Below are 22,596 nucleotides of genomic sequence, written 5' to 3'. Positions count from 1 at the left end.
TGGAGGTGCACCGTTGAGGATGGAGGTGCACCGTTGAGGATGGAGGTGCACCGTTGAGGATGGAGGTGCACCATTGAGGATGGAGGTGCACCATTGAGGATGGAGGTGCACCGTTGAGGATGGAGGTGCACCGTTGAGTATGGAGGTGCACCGTTGAGGATGGAGGTGCACCGTTGAGGATGGAGGTGTACCGTTGAGGATGGAGGTGCACCGTTGAGGATGGAGGTGCACCGTTGAGTATGGAGGTGCACCGTTGAGGATGGAGGTGCACCATTGAGTATGGAGGTGCACCGTTGAGTATGGAGGTGCACCGTTGAGGATGGAGGTGCACCGTTGAGGATGGAGGTGCACCGTTGAGGATGGAGGTGCACCGTTGAGGATGGAGGTGCACCGTTGAGGATGGAGGTGCACCGTTGAGGGTGGATGAGGAGGGTGGAAAACATGTTCATCCTTCCTTGAGAGAACTCAAACAACTTAACCATCCATGCAGGTCACCATCCTGCCATCTATAAACCAACTAGCACACGGAATAGCGTACAAACAGACACATGTACGCAGTCTCACATCCAACACTCAGATCTAAAAGCCCAGCCAGTATCAACGTCGGTCAGGTTTGTTCATCTACCCTTGGGGTCACCACCACAACCCCATTCTTCAAGTTACAGATTCCTTAAGAGACATGGCCGTGAGAGAGGGAGGAGTGGGGGAAAAAGAATGGAGGTACGACATAATCAGCCCGTTGTTGGAGGAATAGGAGAAAGTGAGAGAGTGAGAATGGAAAGAAAGAGAGAGAGAAGGGGAGGGGGAGGAACATAAAACATGTCCAGATCTTGTTTCGCAACAGCTGCCAGGTCCTCTGGACTTCCTGTGTTTCCACATCGTTGTGTGTCTGAGTACAAGTAAGCCTAGGTTATGAGTGACTGCGTGTATACATTATGATAGAACTTGTCGACAAGAACTACAAAGTATGCCTTTGCTCAAGTGCTACGGTATTGTATGTAAACACAAAACAGATGGGGCTCTTCCCAATGTAAATGAATAGCTGAAGGATAGTTGGAGGAAAAGGCCTGTGCTGCTATTCAGTCGCATACAGCACCAATATGTCCAATCTATAAGACATTCCGGCTTTCATTGACCTTTAAGAAAATGGTTCGGTTAGGTTATTGAATTTCTTTGGGAAATCGTGCATATAGCATAGAGAAATGCAGCACACAAAAGGTAGATCATTCGATATTGCAGACAACCCCCTTGACAACATAAGGAACCATTTCCCTATGACTAAAGGATTTCCTAGAAGAATAACAGTCCCACATGCCACTTTCTCTATATGAACCTGAGAAAGAAGGCACTTGTAAAAAGGTTGACTATGCACTAGTCTTGATTTCAAGGCAAGGATGGCAACACCAGATGAACTGTATCCAGATGGTTGAAAAGTAACTGTTCTGGCTCTGTATCCATACTAGAGCAAACCTGAGTGATGGCTGCACTGTGGGGAAGAGTCGGAAATGGGGTTCATGGCTAGAGGACGTAGAGCTTTTAACGTAGCAGGTTAGGAGAATTTATGAAGCAGATTAGGAGAATTAACGGAGCAGGTTAGGAGAATTTATGAAGCAGGTTAGGAGAATTTATGAGGCAGGTTAGGAGAATTTATGAAGCAGATTAGGAGAATTTATGAAACAGGTCAGGATAATTAACGTAGCATGTTAGGAGAGCTTATGAAGCAGGTCAGGATAATTAAAGTAGCAGGTTAGTAGAACCTATGAAGCAGGTTAGGAGAATTAACATAGCAGGTTAGAAGAATTTATGAAGCAGGTTAGGATAATTAACGTAGCATGTTAGGAGAATTTATGAAGCAGGTTAGGATAATTTATGAAGCAGGTTAGGAGAACTTATGAAACAGGTCAGGATAATTAACGTAGCATGTTAGGAGAATTTATGAAGCAGATTAGGAGAATTAACGGAGCAGGTCAGGTTAATTTATGAAGCAGGTTAGGAGAACTTATGAAGCAGTTAGTATAATTAAAGTAGAAGGTTAGAAGAACCTATGAAGCAGGTTGGGATAATTAAAGTAGAAGTTTAGAAGAACCTATGAAGCAGGTTAGGAGAATTAACGTAGCAGGTTAGGAGAATTAACATAGCAGTTTAGGATAATTAATGAAGCAGGTTAGGAGAACTTATGAAGCAGGTTAGGATAATTAATGAAGCAGGTTAGGAGAACTTATGAAGCATGTTAGGAGAGTTAATGTAGAAGGTTAGGATAATTTACGTAGCAGGTTAGGAGAATTAACGTAGCAGGTTAGGATAAGTAATGAAGCAGGTTAAGATAATTAATGAAGCAGGTTAGGAGAACTTATGAAGCAGGTTAGGAGAGTTAATGTAGCATGTTAGGATAAGTAATGAAGCAGGTTAGGAGAACTAATGTAGCAGGTTAGGAGAAATAACGTAGCAGGTTAGGAGAACTAACGTAGCAGGTTAGCAGAACTAATGTAGCAGGTTAGGAGAACTAATGTAGCAGGTTAGGAGAATTAACGTAGCAGGTTAGGAGAATTAACGTAGCAGGTTAAGAGAATTAGGTTAAGTTTAGGAGAACTAATGTAGCAGGTTAGGAGAATTAACGTAACAGGTTAGGAGAATTAACGTAGCAGGTTAGGAAAAGTTTAGGAAAATGGTTAGGGTTAGCTAAATTGAAGAAATAAAATCTACTTTTGACGTTCATTTTACATTCTGGCCATGACCAGAAATGGGTGGATAAACTTGAAAATAAAGGAAATTAGCAGGTGGGGCATGTTTCAGGTGTGATCAGGGCTTGTGTTGCTAAATCTCGGCTTCAGTCTGCCTCGCCGTGATGGATAGCTAATGAGCAAGAGAAAAATCCATTGGGTGATACTGCAGAATAACATCCATCGACAGGGCAGATCGCTAGTTCCCTCCCTATCAACGACGGGTTAGGGGGAAGAAAAGACAGGAGGATAGACGAGGACGGGGGGAATAGGAAGGGGGGAGTGTGAGAGATAAAAAAAAAAGTCCCAATGATGACACCTAAGTGCAAAGAACGATTAAGGATTTACTTTTCAAAAAGGACTCCCATTGATCTTTTTTGATAGACCTGCAATAAATCTAACTAGATCGACTCACATGAGAACGAAGCCTAATCCTTTAGTCAGATCCAGAAGAACTCAAACCAAACCAGCTGTTAATTTAGGCTTTACAAGATAAAGCAGGAGAAATCCAACCTGATGTACCCTAGGGCAAGGGCTTACATCATCTCTGTAAAGCAATCAACTTATTGCCAGTTTGGAGAGGTAATCAGAGCACACACTGTGAGTGAGAGAGCAAGGGGAGAGGAAGAGTGGAAGAGACATAAAGAAGAGACACATATAACCCGAGAGGTAGAAAGTACAAAAAACACTGAAAAGGGAAAAAAATACGTAAAATTTAGAAACATAGCCCAAATATTGCTACACTGAAAACGTGTATTTTTTCCTCACATGGTGAACGTCTAGGCCTACCACTACACAGGTCTATTGACTGAAACACTGACTACATGAAACAAACATACAGTACAAAGATACAGAGAGCTGAAGTAGAGCAGACAGACAGCTGAAGTGGAGCAGACAGACAGCTGAAGTGGAGCAGGCAGACAGCTGAAGTGGAGCAGGCAGACAAGTGAAGTGGAGCAAGGAGACAGACAGCTGAAGTGGAGCAGGCAGACAGCTGAAGTGGAGCAGGCAGACAAGTGAAGTGGAGCAAGCAGACAGATAGCTGAAGTAGAGCAGGCAGACAGCTGAAGTGGAGCAGACAGACAGCTGAAGTGGAGCAGGCAGACAGCTGAAGTGGAGCAGGCAGACAGTTGAAGTAGAGCAGGCAGACAGCTGAAGTGGAGCAGGCAGACAGCTGAAGTGGAGCAAGCAGACAGTTGAAGTGGAGCAGGAAGACAGTTGAAGTGGAGCAGGCACACAGACAGCTCAAGTAGAGCAGGCAGACAGTTAAAGTGGAGCAGGTAGACAAATGAAGTGGAGCAAGCAGACAGACAGCTGAAGTGGAGTAGGCAGACAGTTGAAGTGGAGCAGGCAGACAGCTGAAGTGGAGCAGGCAGACAGTTGAAGTGGAGCAGGCAGACAGCTGAAGTGGAGCAGGCAGACAGTTGAAGTGGAGCAGGCAGACAGCTGAAGTGGAGCAGGCAGACAGACAGCTGAAGTAGAGCAGGCAGACAGTTGAAGTGGAGCAGGCAGACAGCTGAAGTGGAGCAGGCAGACAGTTGAAGTGGAGCAGGCAGACAGACAGCTGAAGTGGAGCAAGCAGACTGCTGAAGGGGTGGCAGGCAGTGTAGGCAGCCAGATCTATTTCTTGCCCTGAGCACCCTGTAATTTCCCTGGAGGCTGGCCCAGTCTCGGTCCCCTATGGCCGGTGCCACCTCACCCGGGCCTGCCATCCATAGTAATTAAAACTGTTATTTTTGTTCTCTCCCCTCACCGTCTTAGCGGAAGTTTTGCAAGACGGCTTCCAGCCCACACGGGTAACATGGTCAAATGTCTTTTTCAGCCATGCATCCTGTGTTTGTATGTGAGTGTGTGTATACCATTATGCATACCACACACACACACACACACACACACACACACACACACACACACACACACACACACACACACACACAGTCATTAACCCCATCTCCTTGTCTATAATGCCCTGTTTACTACATGCAACAAGATCAAATCTCAAATCCAATTCCATGTCTTACAGACCCCTTCACGTTGTGGAGGAGGGGTGCAAAAAGCAGGCTCTGTAGTCTCTGGACACTGTCCAAGGGACACTGAACCTCAGGAGTCAAAACAAAACCACACGTGAAAGCAGAGCAAAAACAGATCCCCCCCTCGGCCCCCCTCATCCCCCCTACCTCTCCGCCCTCTCGTGGTTACACTGGATGCACACAAGGATCACCACGACTTTGTGGGGCTCCTCTCTCCCCCTACAAATTGTGGCATGTTTTGGGGCTTTGACACGGACCAGTACTTGTGTGTATACAGGGCACATCCCATGTAAAGGAGAATGCCACTTTAGCTCCCCTCTATTGCCCTGTGCTATATTTACCGCCCTGCTAAACCGCCACTACCCCCACCCCGTCTTAAAAGAAAAGAGCCTAGTCCAGGCCTGTGGTTCTGACTGCCCACTGGCACGTCTCACCACGGCCACGAGGTCACACTTTTAATTACACAGAAACAGTAATCTCACCAGACAGATGGCAAGCAGGCCGCCTCTCAATTACTTTATGCCCAATTGAATCATTACTGATGTTATTTGCTCAATTATGGCACACAAAAACACCACAAAACAGGATTTGTGCTACAAGTGTGGGGTGGGGGGAGCAGATGTGCCTCTTGCCAAGCATCTGTGACGGAGATCAAAACAGCGTGAAGAACACAAGCGCAGGGCGGTGTTACTTTCAAAAATATATATCTATCTATAATACTATATTCAGGGCCAGTGAAAACAGACCCTTATTTTTCATGAAGGAACCAAAATCATGGGCCTATGCAAAACGTGTCGGCTCCCAACACCCCCTGTTTGGTAAACCACATAACAAGAGCAATTTATACTAAACCAAAATATAAAAGCAAACCTGCGACAATTTCAAAGATTTTACAGAGTTACAGTTCATATAAGGAAATCAGTCAATTGAAATGAATTCATTAGGCCCTAATCTATGGATTTCACATGACTGGGCATAGGCGCGGCCATGTTTGGGCCTGGGAGGGCATAGGCCCACCCACTTGGCAACCAGGCCAACCCACTGGGGAGCCAGGCCCAGCCAATCAGAATGAGTTATTCCCCACGAAAGCGCTTTATTACACAATTTGGACGTACGGCCAAATTCTATAGAATGACATTGGAGGCAGCCAATTGCATGCACAGTACCTCCAACATTGTGTTGTGTTACAAAACTGCACATTTTAAAGTGGCCTTTTACTCCATCCCAACAAAACTGGCTGAAATTTCACAGTATTGTTCCAACCTCAGTGTGGAAATACATATAAAACGCAGGTAAAGCACGTTTTTGATTGCATTGGGCCTTTAAAAGGAGCGAGGGAAGACATTTGGTTTGTGGTTTTCTCTGGGCCCAGCGGTTGTCTTTGGGGAACATGCCGCTGCTCGGCTCCTATCCTGAAAACCCAGCAGTGAGCGAGCTCTGCTCAGTGTCCAACCTGCCGATGCTTCGCTCTTCCTGCCAACGGCTTCTGTGAACAATTCGAGGTTGGCTTCCCAGCGTCTCTGATCACAGCTCCCCAAGCATCTCAATCTCTGGCCAATCAGCTCGAATGTGTTGGCTACTCAGACATGCTTGAAACCAACACTGATACTGATATTGATTTGATATTGATACAATTACAAAATGTCACGGCCAAAACCAATGAAGACACAAATCCTGGTTAGTTTAGGCTAGAACTTAATAGCACATGTATTGCTACACCGATGCTCGTGTAAATACTCAAACTGAGGCTTTAATCGAGCCAAGAGAGATAAATGCTTTGGTCTTTCGGGTTGTAAATCCTCTGGCTGATTGGCTGCCCGTTTGGTCATTGGGTATATATTTTGCCCTGCTTGGTTGCACCCTGGGGTGTCATGTTCTTCGACATGTATACGGAGCTTCGTGCCACTGGGGGCTGGAGTCCAACAGGCCGGAGGAGGGCTATTGATCTACCCTAACCATCATAGGGACAAGGAGAACATCAATGCAACACAAACGCTTCCCAACCCAACAAGAACACTCTGGTCACTCCCACCTCTTCTCCTCGATTAGAAAGGAGCAACGTGGGCTAAACCAGCACAGGAACTTCCAGGGGGATATATACGGGTCAAGCTGAGACTGACTCACCAGGTCAGTCACTTTCAGATGCGGCCAATTCTTAATCCGTATATAATGGCTGTGAAAAACATTTGTCTTCCTCACAACACTAATAAGACCGACAGCTCCCCGCTAAACGGGAACAGTTTCGACGAGCGGCACGTCCTCTGCTGTAAAACGACCCTCGGGACATATAGAGAACTTCCAAGCAGTTTCTTTTGAGTCGGGGTGAGGAATTCCCTTGGCCTATAGAACGCGGTCAGCAGTTGTTCTCCCAAGAGGGCGTGATGAGCGACTGGGAAGGAGGGAGGATGGCTGGATGTAACCAACCACATGTCAAATTGAGAAAGAGGGATTCTTCCAGAGTGATTTAGAAAATGTGGAGGTCCACAAAGCGATCCCGCAGGCCACGTTACAGGATGAGGAGGAGTAAGGGTTGGTGGGCAGAGTTTGTCTCTCATGCACATCCACTCTGTGGCCCTGGAAATAAGAGTTCCCCGTTGTCATCTCCAACTCTGCCATGATATCGGCGTTAAAGTGTGGGGGAATAGCAGCCAAGTTAACTAAGGGAGATAATATATTATAATACTGCAGGTCATTTAGCAGATGCTTTCTTCCAAAGCGACTTCCAGTCATGCGTGCATACATTTTACATATGGGTGGCCCTGGGAATCGAACCGACGATCCAGCCGTTGCAAGCGCCATGCTCTACCGACTGAGTCATACAGGACCACCAGCATCTGCTCTGGCAAGCTGGAAGGACCTGAGTCTACAGCTCCAATCACTTGGCCTATACTGCAAACTGACCCACATCCTTAAACAATCAAATGTCAATACTGGTCCACAGTAGTAGCATCCAGTGGCTTACTAACAACACTAAGCAATGGGACTACAGTAGTTTCAGACAAATGATCCCTGCTGAGATTAGGGTGAAGAATTCCACCGAATGCCGTCTCCTTACCCCCTCACCACGGCCATGGACTCCTGCCCTCCCAGCTGCTGTGTGTGTGGCAGGGGGAGCGCCATGGCAGGCAACTCTGACACCTGTCCCTGACAAGTCCCAGCATTCACACAGTAACTAAAGCTCGCTGCCTGGAAGTCAGGTGAAAAACACGAACCCCCACTTCCTGACAGCACACACACACACAGTAGACTACACGCGTTGCAATATCCCAACCAAGAGGCGCTTAAGTGTTATCCAGACCACTTACAAAGCCTCAATACCATGGCTAGAGATACCCTCATGTCTCTCAGATTCAATCTGTGGCTTGGAGCTGTTAAATGTTACTTCCCCCAGTCTCCTGCCCACCCTGCTGTAACCGCCAGGTTTTTTTTTTTTTGCATAGCGCTCGACTTGCGTAACTGTCGAGTGGTTTGTCTCTCGGGAGACAATGACTGTGTTCAGAGCAGGCCAAATCTTTCCATTTTAAATAGGCTAGAGATTGTGAGAGAGACAAGACGATTGGTCCACTGTTAAAAAAAAAAAAAACACTTCTATGAGAGTTGTGTAACATACAGGTAACTGCCCAAATAAAGGAAACACCAGCATGGTGTCTTAATAGGGTGTTGGGCCAACATGAGCCCGAACAGCTTCAATACGCCTTGGTATAGATTCTACAAGTGTCTGGTACTCCATTGGAGGGATGCGACAACATTCTTCCACAAGAAATTCCATCATTTGGTGTTTTGTTGACAGTCGTGGAAAATGTTCTCAGGCTCCAGAATCTCCCCATTGGTGTTTAATTGGGTTGAGATCTGGTGAATGAGATGGCATATGGTTTACATCCTTTTCATGCTCATCAACCATTCAGTGACCACTCGTGCCCTGTGGATGGGGTCATCCAATGGGGGCACAGCCATGATAGGCAAAATAATGGCCTGTAATTTTATACATGATCCGAAGCACAATGGGATGTTTACTGCTTAATTAACTCAGGAACCACACCTGTGTGGAAGCACCTGCTTTCAGTATACTTTGTATCCCTCATTTACTCGGAGTGTTTCCTTTATTTTGGCAGTTACCTGTACAGTGCGTTGTGTTTTTTAAGGGAACAGTGAGAAGCACAGATAGGTAAGACTGCCTGGGGCTGAGGCCCTGAGCCTTGTGTGCCTGGAGTAAACGTCGGAATCCACGCTGTAATTGTAACTTAATTGTAAACTCCCCTGAGTTCACTGAGAGTATCAAAGTCTAGCTGGGTCAGGGAGTGTGTAATTGAGTTGTACAGTCCAACAACAGCTACAACTGACACTGCTGCAGCTACTGTGAATCCTTCTACTATTACCACTACTAGTGCTTCTTTACCCATAATATACTTTATGTGCGCTATATAGTGAGTTTGTGTGTGTGGGGGGGTTAGGGTTCAAGCTGTGTGCTGGGGCAGAGGACTGAGCCTGATTGAGTGCTGCAGCCCCTGGTATGGAGATGCTGCCGGTGCTCACTCTGCCACATGGCCGAACACCGCCCCTTTCCCCGCCTCATTTGCACGGCTGTCCCGCTTTCTGCACTCAGTGTATCTTTTTGTCATTTCCCTGCCGAGGGTCCATTTGTATTATCTGCCGAAATGGCAGGCAGAGGGAGGAGGAGGTAGGGAAGAGGGGGTAGGGAGGGAGGAGGTAGGGAAGAGGGGGGGAGGTAGGGAGGAGGGAGGGGGTAGGGAAGAGGGGGTAGGGAGGAGGAGGTCGGGAGGAGGAGGTAGCGAAGAGGGAGTAGGCAGGAGGAGGTTGGGAGGAGGAGGTAGGGAAGAGGGGGTAGGCAGGAGGAGGTCGGGAGGAGGGGGTAGGGAAGAGGGGGTTGGGAGGAGGAGGTCGGGAGGAGGAGGTAGCGAAGAGGGGGTAGGGAGGAGGAGGTAGGGAGGAGGAGGGGGTAGGGAAGAGGGAGTAGGGAGGAGGAGGTAGCGAAGAGGGGGTAGGGAGGAGGAGGTAGGGAGGAGGAGGGGTAGGGAAGAGGGGGTAGGGAGGAGGAGTTAGCGAAGAGGGAGTAGGCAGGAGGAGGTCGGGAGGAGGTAGGGAAGAGGGGGTAGGCAGGAGGAGGTCGGGAGGAGGGGTAGGGAAGAGGGGGTAGGCAGGAGGAGGTCGGGAGGAGGAGGTAGGGAAGAGGGGGTAGGCAGGAGGAGGTCGGGAGGAGGGGGTAGGGAAGAGGGGGTAGGGAGGAGGAGGTAGGGAAGAGGGGGTATGGAGGAGGAGGTAGGGAGGAGGGGGTAGGCAGGAGGAGGTAGGGAGGAGGGGGTAGGGAGGAGGAGAAAACAGGGGAGTCTTGTACCAAGGAGACTGTGTTTTTCTACAGCGGCGCTTCTCAACACCAACCTCCCCCCAGAACACACACACAGGCGGACGGACACTGAGGCCCAACTCCCCCTCCCTGACTAATGTGCCCCAACACTCATACATCACCCATAAATTGGCCAAATGAATTAACCATGACCTCTGCTTAGCGTTACAGCCTTTAAATGGATTTCCCCTCCTCAGGTCTGGCCAATAATTGCATTTATCCATCTTGTTGAAACGCAGTTTACACACTCGCTAACATCATGCCAATCCCGGCTACATTTTCCGCTCCAATGGCGGGAGTGAGGGAGATTTGTCATCGGATCATAACAGGCCATTCGAACAACAATTAGTCTGATGACTTCACTGTATGTCAATGTCTGTCTGCCCAGTAGGCAAGGCCTTGGTGGAACTATCTATCTAAACCCCACTCTTTCTCAACTCAAACCTCGCAATTATTTAATATCAGTCACGCAAACCTCCGGGTTGAAGAAACAACAGCCGGCCATGGTTGTGGTATCTGGTAAATGAGGGTGGTGAGCGACCACACACAGACAGACCACGCTATAGCTGTGAACACTGGTGTTGGTGGGGTTCATCTCTACACTTGTGTTGTGTTTGAACAGTAGTGCATCAGACACTCTGGGGTCCACAGGACAATTCAGCAATGTAAACACAGAGGAACTTCCTTCCCCTCTGGTCCTTCAGGCCGGCACTGGGACGACCCACTGTTTAAACAGCAGAGAATTCCTCCGGCCGCCTGGCCCTACCAGAGCAGCTGCTCTCCACTGAGACCTCAGTGCGGGGCGGACCAGAGAGAGAGAGTAAACGTCAAAAAGTCCTCGGGGTCATCCTCCAAAGATAAATACATATTTAAATACATAATGGCCATAACAGGTTAACTTTGACCACTGTGATGTCTGAATGGGTTTTATTTGTTCACATACAATGCTAGGGCAGTGACCTGGGCACAGGCAGATGAGCTAACCAGAATATCAAGAGTTAAAACTGAAATCTTGCCACTCAACACCACCTGTTATGACAAAGCCAGCAATTTATCTTTATTGGTATTTGAAAAATGCAAAGCACGGTGCTCCATAAAGATAGAGGGGAAGTAAAAGGGGAAGATTTTTTTTTTGAACTCCTCGTTCTAAAGGGCACCGTGACAGACGTCACAAGGGCCAGTCACATGACCCTCATTGTCCACCCCCGCAAAATGACACCATGGCGACCGAGACGCTTACAGTCGGTTGTGTGGACCACGTTCAATATTTCATTCATCACTTAAGTTCTCAAAACTCTTCCTTTTCATCTTCTATTATTATGACATCATGTAAATCCTTTCAATTGACTGTCAATCAAACCTGTTATATCACTATAATAGGCCTAATATAGAAAATCAGAGGCGACTTCCTTTTCCCTGTAGATATCGACCTTAGTGCTATATGACTGTGAACAACAGGTCATGATTTAAACCCAAACCTTATTTCAACCTTGCTGAATCCAATTGTCCTCCACTTCAACAGGGCAAAATTCCCTCTGCTTTTCAATTGATTTGGTCCTCAGTCCGCATCCATCCCCTCTGGCTGACAGCGAAGGCCACTCATCCCACCTCGGGCCAGTTGTCCAAACAGACACTCAATTCACTTTGACCCCTTAGGGAGCCAATTGACAATTCACTCAGTGCTGGGAGTCAATTTCCTCACGTTTGGAATTGACCCTAAACATAGCTGACCCCATTCCTCAGTGGAGTAGAGTGCATTAGGGAGATTTAAACCTATGCTTTTCACACAAACGACCCCCCCCCCCCACCACCTACTCAAACACACAGAGCATAACATACAATTATATCCCACAACAGAACAGTGCTATTCAATCTACTCTACAGCCTACTAGGAGTCCACTGTAGCATGTGCCCATGTGACCAGTACTTCTCATGATATGTTATCTACTGTGAACAAATCTACTTAAAAAGCTGTCCTTTTTAAGAGGGACAATATTATCATGTGCAAATAGATTTCTAATCGGCAGCAAAAGAGTGGACACTGGAAATGTGCTCTTAATCTATTGGGAAATTGGTGCACAGACCCGGATGATCTCTCAGTACTCCACATTGCGTGTGTGCAAAGGGCTTACATTTCATTAGCCTTGTGCATTTTTACATACAGTAATCTCCGCAACATTTTGTTCTAAATCCCACAATAATCTGGAGATTAGCAGATGATTTTATTTCTGCTGTGGCTCTGAAACTCCCTCACCTTTTCAAGCAGTTATCAACCAACCTTTTCAAGCAGTTATCAACCAACCTTTTCAAGCAGTTATCAACCAACCTTTTCAAGCAGTTATCAACCAACCTTTTCAAGCAGTTATCAACCAACCTTTATCAACCAACCTTTTCAAGCAGTTATCAACCAACCTTTATCAACCAACCTTTTCAAGCAGTTATCAACCAACCTTTTATCAACCAACCTTTTCAAGCAGTTATCAACCAACCTTTATCAACCAACCTTTTCAAGCAGTTATCAACCAACCTTTATCAACCAACCTTTTCAAGCAGTTATCAACCAACCTTTATCAACCAACCTTTTCAAGCAGTTATCAACCAACCTTTATCAACCAACCTTTTCAAGCAGTTATCAACCAACCTTTTACAGCAAAAAAAAAGCAAACAATCACCTCCTTAGTGCGCTCACACACACACACACACACACACACACACACACACACACACACACACACACACACAGCACACTCCTCAGAGCTTATCCTCCCACAATTAAGAGTATATTAGAATATAACATGTGCATAGTTTTATCACCTTTCCCTTCTCAATGATGCGTTTAATACAAAACGGTCCCACACATCTTAAAAAGGTTTGGGTCCAGATTATCCGAACAAACATAAAATTGCAATCACAACCTGGACAGACAGACCCATCTCAAGGATGTCAAATGATCTACGCTCCTTACAAATACAGAAACCCTTGACATTTGTGAATACATTAAATTCAGCAGATAATCACCATAACAGGATACACTGGTAAGACGGCTGCCTCTTTTAACGCAGGACCTAATATTGTAATGACAATGACTTTATACTTGCAATTTCTTTTCCCTTTCAAGTTAAAAATACACTTATAGGTTTGTTGTAGTTTATAACAATGGTGAGATGCTACAAGGATGAATAAGTCCTAAAGGGTTCACATATTTTCTCCAAACATTGCAGGCAATTATTCATAATCACTTCTCCCAAAACACCAAGCCCTCCTGAGTGAGATTTCCGCACAGTGGAACATTCTAGAGCGTTCTACCACATCCATAAAAGGCTGGCCAACCACAGGTGATCCCTGCACATTGGCACAGCTCGTTATTATATAGCCCAACATGATCATTAGGGGTTGTGATAGTGTTACACAAGCCGCAGACACACAGGCGTGCGAGCTGGGCACGCACACACACATGCAAACACACACACACACACGCGCGCGCGCAAACAGACAGACACTCCAATGGAAAACTCAACCACTCCTATCACTCGTCATAAAAGGGTCAGAGGGGCAGCTCTTTTCCCAACAGACAGCACTCTGCACTTTGACCCTCCCCAAACACACTCCAATCCAAACATATGCCTGGCACCACCAAATTCCCCCACTGTCACACAATCCTCTCGCCCACCAACGCTTTTAGGGCGGACATTTTGATGATGAGACGTAGACACAGGAGGAGGTAAATACTGTAGAGAAGTGGCCAGATTCATTAAGAGGAAAAGCCACACACATGGCCTGTCTGTCAAGCTCGGCAATAAACTTGCCCCCCTCCCTCTTCTCCTAGTCCCGCTGTTTTTTTGGGGGGGGGATAAATGTGAGGCCTGGAGGCACTATTATTTGGACATTAACCAGGAACTGTCGCTGCTCTCATTGCCCGGCATTAACAGCAATTATGCGCCCTATTCAACCGGCCTTTGTGCGACCCCGCCCCCCCCCCCCCACACACACACACACACACATCGATGGACTCATTTCCCGCTTTTCTTAACCCCCCAACGCATTCTCTCCCACGCCGCCGGTAAACCCCTTTCGCTGCTGGGCTTGAATGAATGAGTTCATGGAAATATGCACACAGACAAAAAAATATATATACCTAGTGTAAATGTTATCAATAATAGCATCAATAATTATTTCCCCCAGAAACCAGACAGTAAAATACCGTGCACGTGCATTAGAAAAATGCAACACACTTAATGGTACAGTGTTTCCCTATGAAAAGGTCTGTGGTATGACGATCATGAAATGATCATTAAACAGACAATCAATACTACAGATGTACCACAGAGCTATTTGTGGACACAAGAAAGAGTAGCTGCTGATATTACAACAGCTAATGGGGATCCTAATAACCCAGAAATCGTATCTTTGTACTGGCTGCAGTGCAAAACCCAGCTCTATTGTAAAGGAATACAACTACCACCTACTCTAAACTATATTGATTCTATAATTGATGGAGAGAGAAAAAAATATTTCAGCTTCAGTAGAATTACAGAATAAAGGGGTGAGATTGTCGATCTTAAGGAGTCATTGCCTGTAAGGTAAGCCTTGACATCTCGACTAGCAGTCCAGGGCTAACTCATCCGACGCTCGCAGCACGTGCATTTGTGTCAGAACCATTTAAAAGGTATAAGGACAATACAACAAAGAACCATAGGAACTGCCACTTGAAATTCAGGGGACATCCATGCATTTTACATGTGTCCGATCTAGGGAGCATAGAATATCAAATATATGAGTGCATATTGCATGCACATACTGTGCCGTACATATATGGGACACACATGCACACACACACACCCACAGATAGGCAATCATTAGATTTCCATGTTTCAGGGAGCCCCAAGCCCTGTGGGCCCGGCAGCAAGACTATGTTTAACAGATGACAAAAGTTGCATTCCAGATGTACAGTGAGATCTTTGTGTTGAGCTTTATGGAAATGCATGGGAGACAGAGACAGAGAGATGGAGAGAAAGGGAGAGAGGGGGTGAGTGGAAAGGAAGAAGAGGGGAGCACCAGTCCACAGCTGCTAAGCCAATGCTGTTTCTATAACAGAATAGCATACAGCGGTATGGCCCAGCGATAGGGAAGTGGAAGGTTAGGGGTGAAAGTGTTTTGTCGGTAGTCTATGCAATTTGCTTTACCAGCCACAGTTCTATTGAGGAACAAACATTGTATATTTCAGTTATAGGTCTATTGCAATTGAATGAAACCCATCACCTTTTTGAAAACCTTAGATTTAGAGTTCTATTACACAAAAACCCATCGCATAACGGTTGATAGGTAAACATCAGGGGACAAAAGAAGAATGAACTATAACCCAAACTTTATTCACTACCACTAGGGAACTACTCCCATCCCAGTATTTAAAGACCGAATTAAAAACACGCCCACAAACGTGTTGGACTGACTTATTTTTTTTGTGTGTCGTTTCAAACCAACTGATGGAGAGTTTTGAATGCTTTCACACAGCTTTGCCTGCCAACATCATCAGCATAAGACAATTAAGCCCTGCCAACGAGAAGAAAAAAAACATCTCTGTAAATATTTACAGCGCAAATCTTTTCCATTCATTCACCAGGCGCTAACAAAACCTTACTGTACTCTCCCTCTCAACCCCCATTTCTCTACATCTGCGATTCATTGACTTTACAATTTACCACATGTCGAGATGGGAGAGGTCGAGACTCCATCTGAATCACGGCACAAATATGCGAGTGATTTATTGTTTTAAAAGCCGTGGGCCGATTTAGTGCAACTCCACTTTTCCTGAGCATTACTCCTATTGGCAGACCATGAACAATTACAGTTTGGACTAATTAAGCTGAGAGAATGTGCTGTGCGCCGCTAATGTCTAGCAGGCCCCAATTTTTGTTTAATGGTGCCAAACTTTGCTCCCCAACTTAACTCCCTCAAATCCAAAACAGATTGCACTATTTATGGGTGTTTATCGAGCTCAAGAAAAATAAAGATGTTTTCTTTTCCTTGCATGGGATGAGAGGAACAGAGAGGTGGAAGGGGGGGAGAGGAAAGATAGAGAGAAAGAGAGAGAGAGGGAGAGAGAGAGAGAGCGGGTCCTGTTTCCACTATACTTTGTAAACAAAAGTGATTTGCAGGACAAAAGGGATCACAACCGTAATAATTTTGGAGTGCGTTTTGCGACGTGAAACACTAAATGTGGACGCATAGTGCCATGAACCCCCTGCGGATAGCAATTAGGTCCTATTAACGTGTAAAGCCGATTTGATAAGGTTTGGGTCTATCCCCTAAATCCACATGAAGCTATCTTTCCTCACCTCGCAGGGACAAGCCATTCAGAGCTGCACCAGAACACACACAATCCACATCATATACCATTGTTATGCATATGCTGCTAACATATTTAAAAAGATACCGTCTGTGTCAATTCCAAAATATTGGACATACCATCACATCTACATAAACACAAAGGACTACGCTACGTGCTATTTCCAGGCTGATGTACAATTACAACTGCTAAATCGGATGTTAACAAATCCACCATTCCCTCCAAAAACATGTAAAAATGCCATGCCATTAATTGTGAAGGTAAGTAGTATTCTTTTTTTGAAATAGGTGGGTCTACCACAATAGGAGAGATACTGGTGCAGCAATACAAGTGAAACAAAGAAAAGAGAGAAAAAAAGCTATTGGTATAGCTAACCACACATAGCTGCTCGCCGAGCTTGCTGTGGAATCGCCACGGGTCTCGGGAGCGTCTTTTTCCCCCACTCTAAATAGACCAGTGGAATCTTGGTGTTGTGTTCTCTCTCCCTCTCTCTTTTTTTGTTCCTTTTTTAAAACTAATCGTAATTATACAACGAAACCCAAAACCCCAGCCAAAAGCCTGCTTGCCCCGGGAATTATGGGGCCAGGGGTGGCGTCAAATATCTTAACATTCAAAAGTCCGAGAGGCAGTAAATAAACCCAGTAGATTTATGGCCCTGCAGCCCTATGCCAGAGTTCTTGGAACCCCGCTCTCTCGCCTCTCTGCAGACCTGTTGAGGTGTGACGTTAGCCCGTAGCGCTGGAGCTAACCCATCACCTTTTCAGAAAGACCCATGTTAGCATTAGCATCTGCACAATCACAGAGAGAGAGAGAGAGAGAGAGAGAGAGAAGAGAGAGAGATGTGCAAGAAACAGTATGGCACCGGGGGTTAGCTGGCCAGGCCTCTTCACCAATTCATCCTGCTCCTACTGAACCAGCAGACCTTTGTGTGAGGTTGGAAAAGGAGGGAGGGGAAGGAAGTGAGGAACGAGGGAAAGAGGGAGGAGAAGAGGGCAGGAGGCCTAACACCCTGGGCACAACGTCATGTCAAATTGCTAAATGATCCCAAATTGTACAGCTTTTTAGACTTAGGTGGTTGGAAAAACAAACTCTCGCTCATTATAGCTCTCTGAGGTCAGACAAATTATAGTGACCTCCACACACACACACACACTCACACTTCAAAAAGACATGCCGTAACGGAATCACAGGAAGCATAGAAAGGCGTGCCGAAAATGTTAAGATCACAGCCCACTGACAAAAAGGAGAACTCAATTGGTAAGACCGTAGCATCACTAACACCACAATCGTATCACCTTGGACCAATAAATGCCTAAAGGTATGGAAACAAAAAAACTCAAATGTGCACACACATGCCAAAACATGAATTTCAAAAATAATAGTATTGCGCCGTCTGCGCCAACGAGACCGGAAATCGATTAAATTGGACAATTGGACAACCGAGGACGCCTGCTATATCAAAGAACTGTAGCATAACAATGGAGTGAGCTAGCCATTTCCAATCACAGACACAGTACCAGTCCTATTCCGCAGCCTTCATTACTAGTTAGGGAGGAAGACAGATAATCAATGCCCAGGTGAATTATTGATGCTATACATTTATGAATACAACGGACACAAAACACCACAGCTCTAACGTCTGGACACACACAGTGTAAAAAAGGAGGGTTCGTGCAGTAGGTAAACCACCGTCAGCCTAAAAAGGTATGACGTACTCTCAGGGGAGGAAGAATAAATCTGTACTGCACATTTATAGTGCAGTTCTATTTGTGCAATAAAATGATATCACGTGTGCAATGTCGCCTTGCTTTGTAAACCAATTACAACGCAAACACGGTTCGCTAGGCATTTCTGAAATGTTATTTTGTGCAGAAGATCTTATCCCACATACAGGCAGGTGATGGGGAATGACAGTGAGCAAAAAGGGTAATATGACAAGGTTCCTGATTAGGAATTACCTCTGAACTAATGGGCAATAGGAGGAAGACTGTACACAGACCCGAGATCAGATTGAGACATGTACAGCAGCATCTTCTTACAATGCAAGGGCATTCCATGACTTTATTCTTGTCAGCTTAGTACATAAGCACATTCTAATGTGGAAGTTACGTGTGCTAGTGCTAGACCTGGGTTTATAGTGAACAAAAAGAAACTAACCCTTGCCCGTTGAAATAAGAAGCCAGCTTAAAGTGTGTGTGTGTGTGTGTGTGTGTGTGTGTGTGTGTGTGTGTGTGTGTATGTGTGTGTCTTAAAGGTAAAGAAAGGCAATTGGTCTCAAATATGCACGAGAAACACAATTAATAAAAGACCTAATCATAAAATATACAAATAGCAAGATAATTCAATAAGATGTCCAAAAAAAACAGCAAACAAAAAAATAGCTGTTGAATGATTTTGTAGACTTGTTATAAGACATGCTTAACATGTGTCAGACACAAAAGGATGCATTACATTGCCCATCACATGTGTGTTGATTTTCAAGGTGTGCCTGATGCACTAAATTGAGGAAACAAATATGAATTGAATTACCAAAAGGCGTATATGGGGGTAAGTTCATATTTCCTGATGCCTGTTTTTTTTTGTGCCTTAACCTTGTAAAATTAGATGACATGTCCTAAAGCGACGACTTGTAATTGCAACCATAAAAAAAAGAAAGAAGAAGGGTTTAGAAAATGATCCCGCTTAAGCATTGCCCAGTGGGACTTGGAGGTGGCGAGTAATTGAGTAAGTTTGCATAATTATAGCAAAGCTGATAGCCTCTAATAAATAAGATGAATTTATTCATAAATAACGTTTTACATGGCACATGCTTTTAAGAGCGATGGTTTACCCGTTACAAGCTAGAGTGGTATGCAAGCAGTACATAAGCTACAACACTGCAGCATGGCAAATTCTAACATTATTTCCAGCCTATACATCAATTGTTTTAGATTTAAATGTTTGAGGGGAAAATATGAATGTCTGCATATTCAAAGTAACTGTCAATGACAGGCCTCTTTCAGCTAATGGCAATGCCGTTAGACAGATGCAAATTCAATCAACTAATCAACACGTTGGTTTTGTTTTTATAAGGTTCCTTTATGTTGACATATTTATCTAAATGTACTTGTGTTAGGTGTTACTACACAGTACCAAGAAGGTTTAAATGGGTCATGAGTTTTAAGCATTAAAGTAAAAAAAAAAAAAAAAGGTTTTCAATGATGTTGTGAAAACAACGTAGCCAAGGCAGAGTACAACATTATATTAGGGGGCAGTATAAAATCAAAGCCAGAAGCAGCCTATCTGAAACTCACATAATAATACAATAACAACAAGAAAAACAAGAATCATTTTTAATTGTCCACTATAAACTGAAATGTTTTTATTAAAAATTAATGTTGATGTTTTGTATTATAATTTGATCACAGGTGAACAAGAAATAGATTATTCATCATATGCACATGACCTTGCATACAATTGTTTTTATTTGAGGTGATGGAAACGCATTGAGTATCCCTACTCCTATAGAATGCTATCGGCTTCAGAGAGACATGCAGGGACACTGTGTTGCAAGCGACATGCATGCCATTGTACAGTTCATAAATTGTGAAACTTCTGTCTACATTTAACAACTAAACACACCTAGCTGGGTGACAATGCGCGTTTACTCTAGGGGCTACTTGGGTTGTGTCCACTAATGTATAGGTGTAAATAAACGAACTTACTGTGCGAGCTGTTGGAGAAAGTGATCCATTCGGAAGGTACGGGCTTGTAAGATCGGGGATCATTATAAATGGATAGCCCGGGTACGGTGGGCTCTTGAACAGCCCTCCATCTTGCCTTTTCGCAGCTAACATGGCGGGGGAAAAGAATAACTTTTATAAGTGCCTTGAAAACTTTGATGCATCTGAGATTCCAGAAGAAACTCATTCGGCACGCTCATATAGTGCCATTGTGTAAAAATCTAAGAGACAAGACCGTGAACGGAAAAGCAGAAACTCACCCTCCTCTAAACTTTCTCTTGTTTTGTCTCTGAAAGTTTCAGATCTAGGCGGAGGCCGTCTTTCCGCCTTGAAATGCAACGAAACACAGGGGTTGCATTAAAGAAACACATAGGGAAATCATTACTTTTTAAATACCGTGGTTTCAATGCACATTTCGCGCACAATAAGTAAATGGTTGCAAACTACCGAATGGACAATCGATTATTTCACTTACCTCCGAATCCGACGAGCTGTTTTGATTTGTTTCTGATTCATTTACAAGAGAAGATTTGACATCTGCTAAATCCCTTTCTGCTGATAAATTCTCCGATATTTTTTCGTCCTGCTCCCCTTCGTCTTTGAAGGAAATCATTTCATCGTTCGCACCCAAATCGTCCCCTCCACCTCCGTTGAGCTGCGGCATTTTCCCGAGCAATTTTGGGGGGCAAAAACACAAAGTTTTAAACCCTTGATCTTGGTGATCTAGAATCCGAGTTAAAGTTTAGAGTCTGTATTGGCGTTTTCCAAGCACTGGCGGTTAGTACAAACTAAAAAGAAGGGGAATCTTGGCAGAAAAAGAAGCCGGAGATGGAGCTGAGCCGCTCGGATTGAGTGAGTTGAAGTTGGTCGGAGTGGTTTTCAGTTCAAAGGCGGCGCTGATTGACAGATAGAGAGGGATGGAAATAGAGAGAGTCTGGATTCAGGATTATTGACAGGGAGAAACACACAAGAAACTAATGAGATTCAAAAAGGGAGGGACTTGAAATGACGTTTTTATAAATAAGGGAGAGAGAGAAAAAAGCCTTGAGGAAGCAGGCGGACGAGTGTGCAGTTAGAGAAGGCAGTTTGGGTGAGGAACGCAGGACAGTGAAGCGCCCGTTTGCTTTTGTGCTGGAATAGCAAAATAGGCTGAAGTAGCCTACTTGTAAATGCGGATTCAATATATGGGCGGTCTCCCACTGAAAATGAATAGAGAGCACATCCTTAAATGTAGCAATTTTGAAAAGCCACAGCATAGGGGCCAAAAGTTTACTGCGCATGTTTTCCAGGATAAACTTAAATCAATATAGGCTATATCAACATTTGCTTCATAGGGTAGAGGCAGGTTACATGAAGCAGTATGAATACCATTTCGATTACTATGACATCTTGAGCCCGTTCCTTTTTTCTTTAGCCCATGTCATGCTAGCTATGATTATGTTGATATTATTAGACATGTTGTTGTACATTTCTCATAACATATTGCATAATTGTATATTTTAGACTATATCCTGAATTAGGTTGCATCTATAGTTTATGCATTTGCATTTTGAAATACAAAGGACACAATAATGGGCGCACAGACGTGCTCTCAGTCTGCACACGGTTGGGAAGAATACAGGCAAGAGGGGCTAATGAGGCCGGGGTTTTAAGACTAACCTGTAGCCTATTCATTCTGAATAATATAACAGGGGCTTGGTACATTTGTGCTGTGTTCTTTTCTCCATCTGACAGATTTCTAAAGCACAGGGGGAAAAAATGCCAGCAATAAACTTTTCAGCTCATTTGTATCATTGATGCAAATTATTAACGGCTCTCGAAAAAATAAATAATTATGGAGCAGGTTTATTTATAATGGACATCGAGTGGTGCTGGAATAAAGACATTTTAATTAGACGATAGGCTAGATTTTTTTTGTACGACAATTTAATGAATAACACACTTAAACCTACTGTTTGCGTTAAATTATGTCACCTGTCTAAATATTAATATGCTTAATTGACTCCTTGACAGCTCTACACAAGGCGGTCAATCAGGTCACGGTCAATTGACAGAAGCCTGGTTGTAGGCCTGCCTAGCAAGAAGGCCAATAATCTAGTCTTTTTTACGACGAAGATTTATTGGATATAAAACTGCAACCTGAATGTGGTCTACGATCATCCTCAACACTTATCGCTGCTTGTATTCACACCTTCGTCTCGTCTCGAAGTGTTGTTTAAAAACAGCAACCTCTAAGGAACTCAAAAATAAGTCCTTCTTCGCTCAGTGTTTGAATAAATTAGGCAGAGAAACAAAACGAGGGTTTAGCATTTTTTGTTTCGCACAATTTTCTTCATTGTTAATTCTTAAATGTAATTATTATTATATAAGTGTATATCTCTGCTTCGGCCTATAGGGTTCATATTTTTGATGACCC

At 44.5% G+C, this 22,596-nt stretch overlaps 1 protein-coding gene across 22 annotated transcripts in view; it reads right to left on the bottom strand.

Moving 5' to 3' along the window:
• LOC115106433 (transcription factor 7-like 2) overlaps positions 1–21,294 on the bottom strand; it is a 137,832-nt gene extending 116,538 nt beyond the window's left edge. For 15 of the 22 annotated variants that reach the window (XM_029629153.2, XM_029629155.2, XM_029629162.2 and 12 more), the window contains exons 1-3: positions 20,656–21,290; positions 20,441–20,507; positions 20,163–20,287 (exon numbers count right to left, since the gene is read on the bottom strand). In XM_029629153.2, coding sequence (XP_029485013.1) covers positions 20,163–20,287; positions 20,441–20,507; positions 20,656–20,844 — 381 coding nt within the window. In that variant the 5' untranslated portion in view covers positions 20,845–21,290. Of the gene's footprint in view, positions 1–20,162; positions 20,288–20,440; positions 20,508–20,655 lie in introns of all 22 variants that reach the window. The other 7 variants (XM_029629180.2, XM_029629182.2, XM_029629161.2 and 4 more) reach the window with 5 other exon arrangements.
• Positions 21,295–22,596: the final 1,302 nt, after the last annotated feature.

The sequence above is a fragment of the Oncorhynchus nerka genome, linkage group LG23 (assembly GCF_034236695.1).
Source record: "Oncorhynchus nerka isolate Pitt River linkage group LG23, Oner_Uvic_2.0, whole genome shotgun sequence".
NCBI lineage: Eukaryota > Metazoa > Chordata > Actinopteri > Salmoniformes > Salmonidae > Oncorhynchus > Oncorhynchus nerka.
Note: the sequence above shows the minus strand (reverse complement) of the source record. Positions and strands in the feature narration are given on the sequence as shown.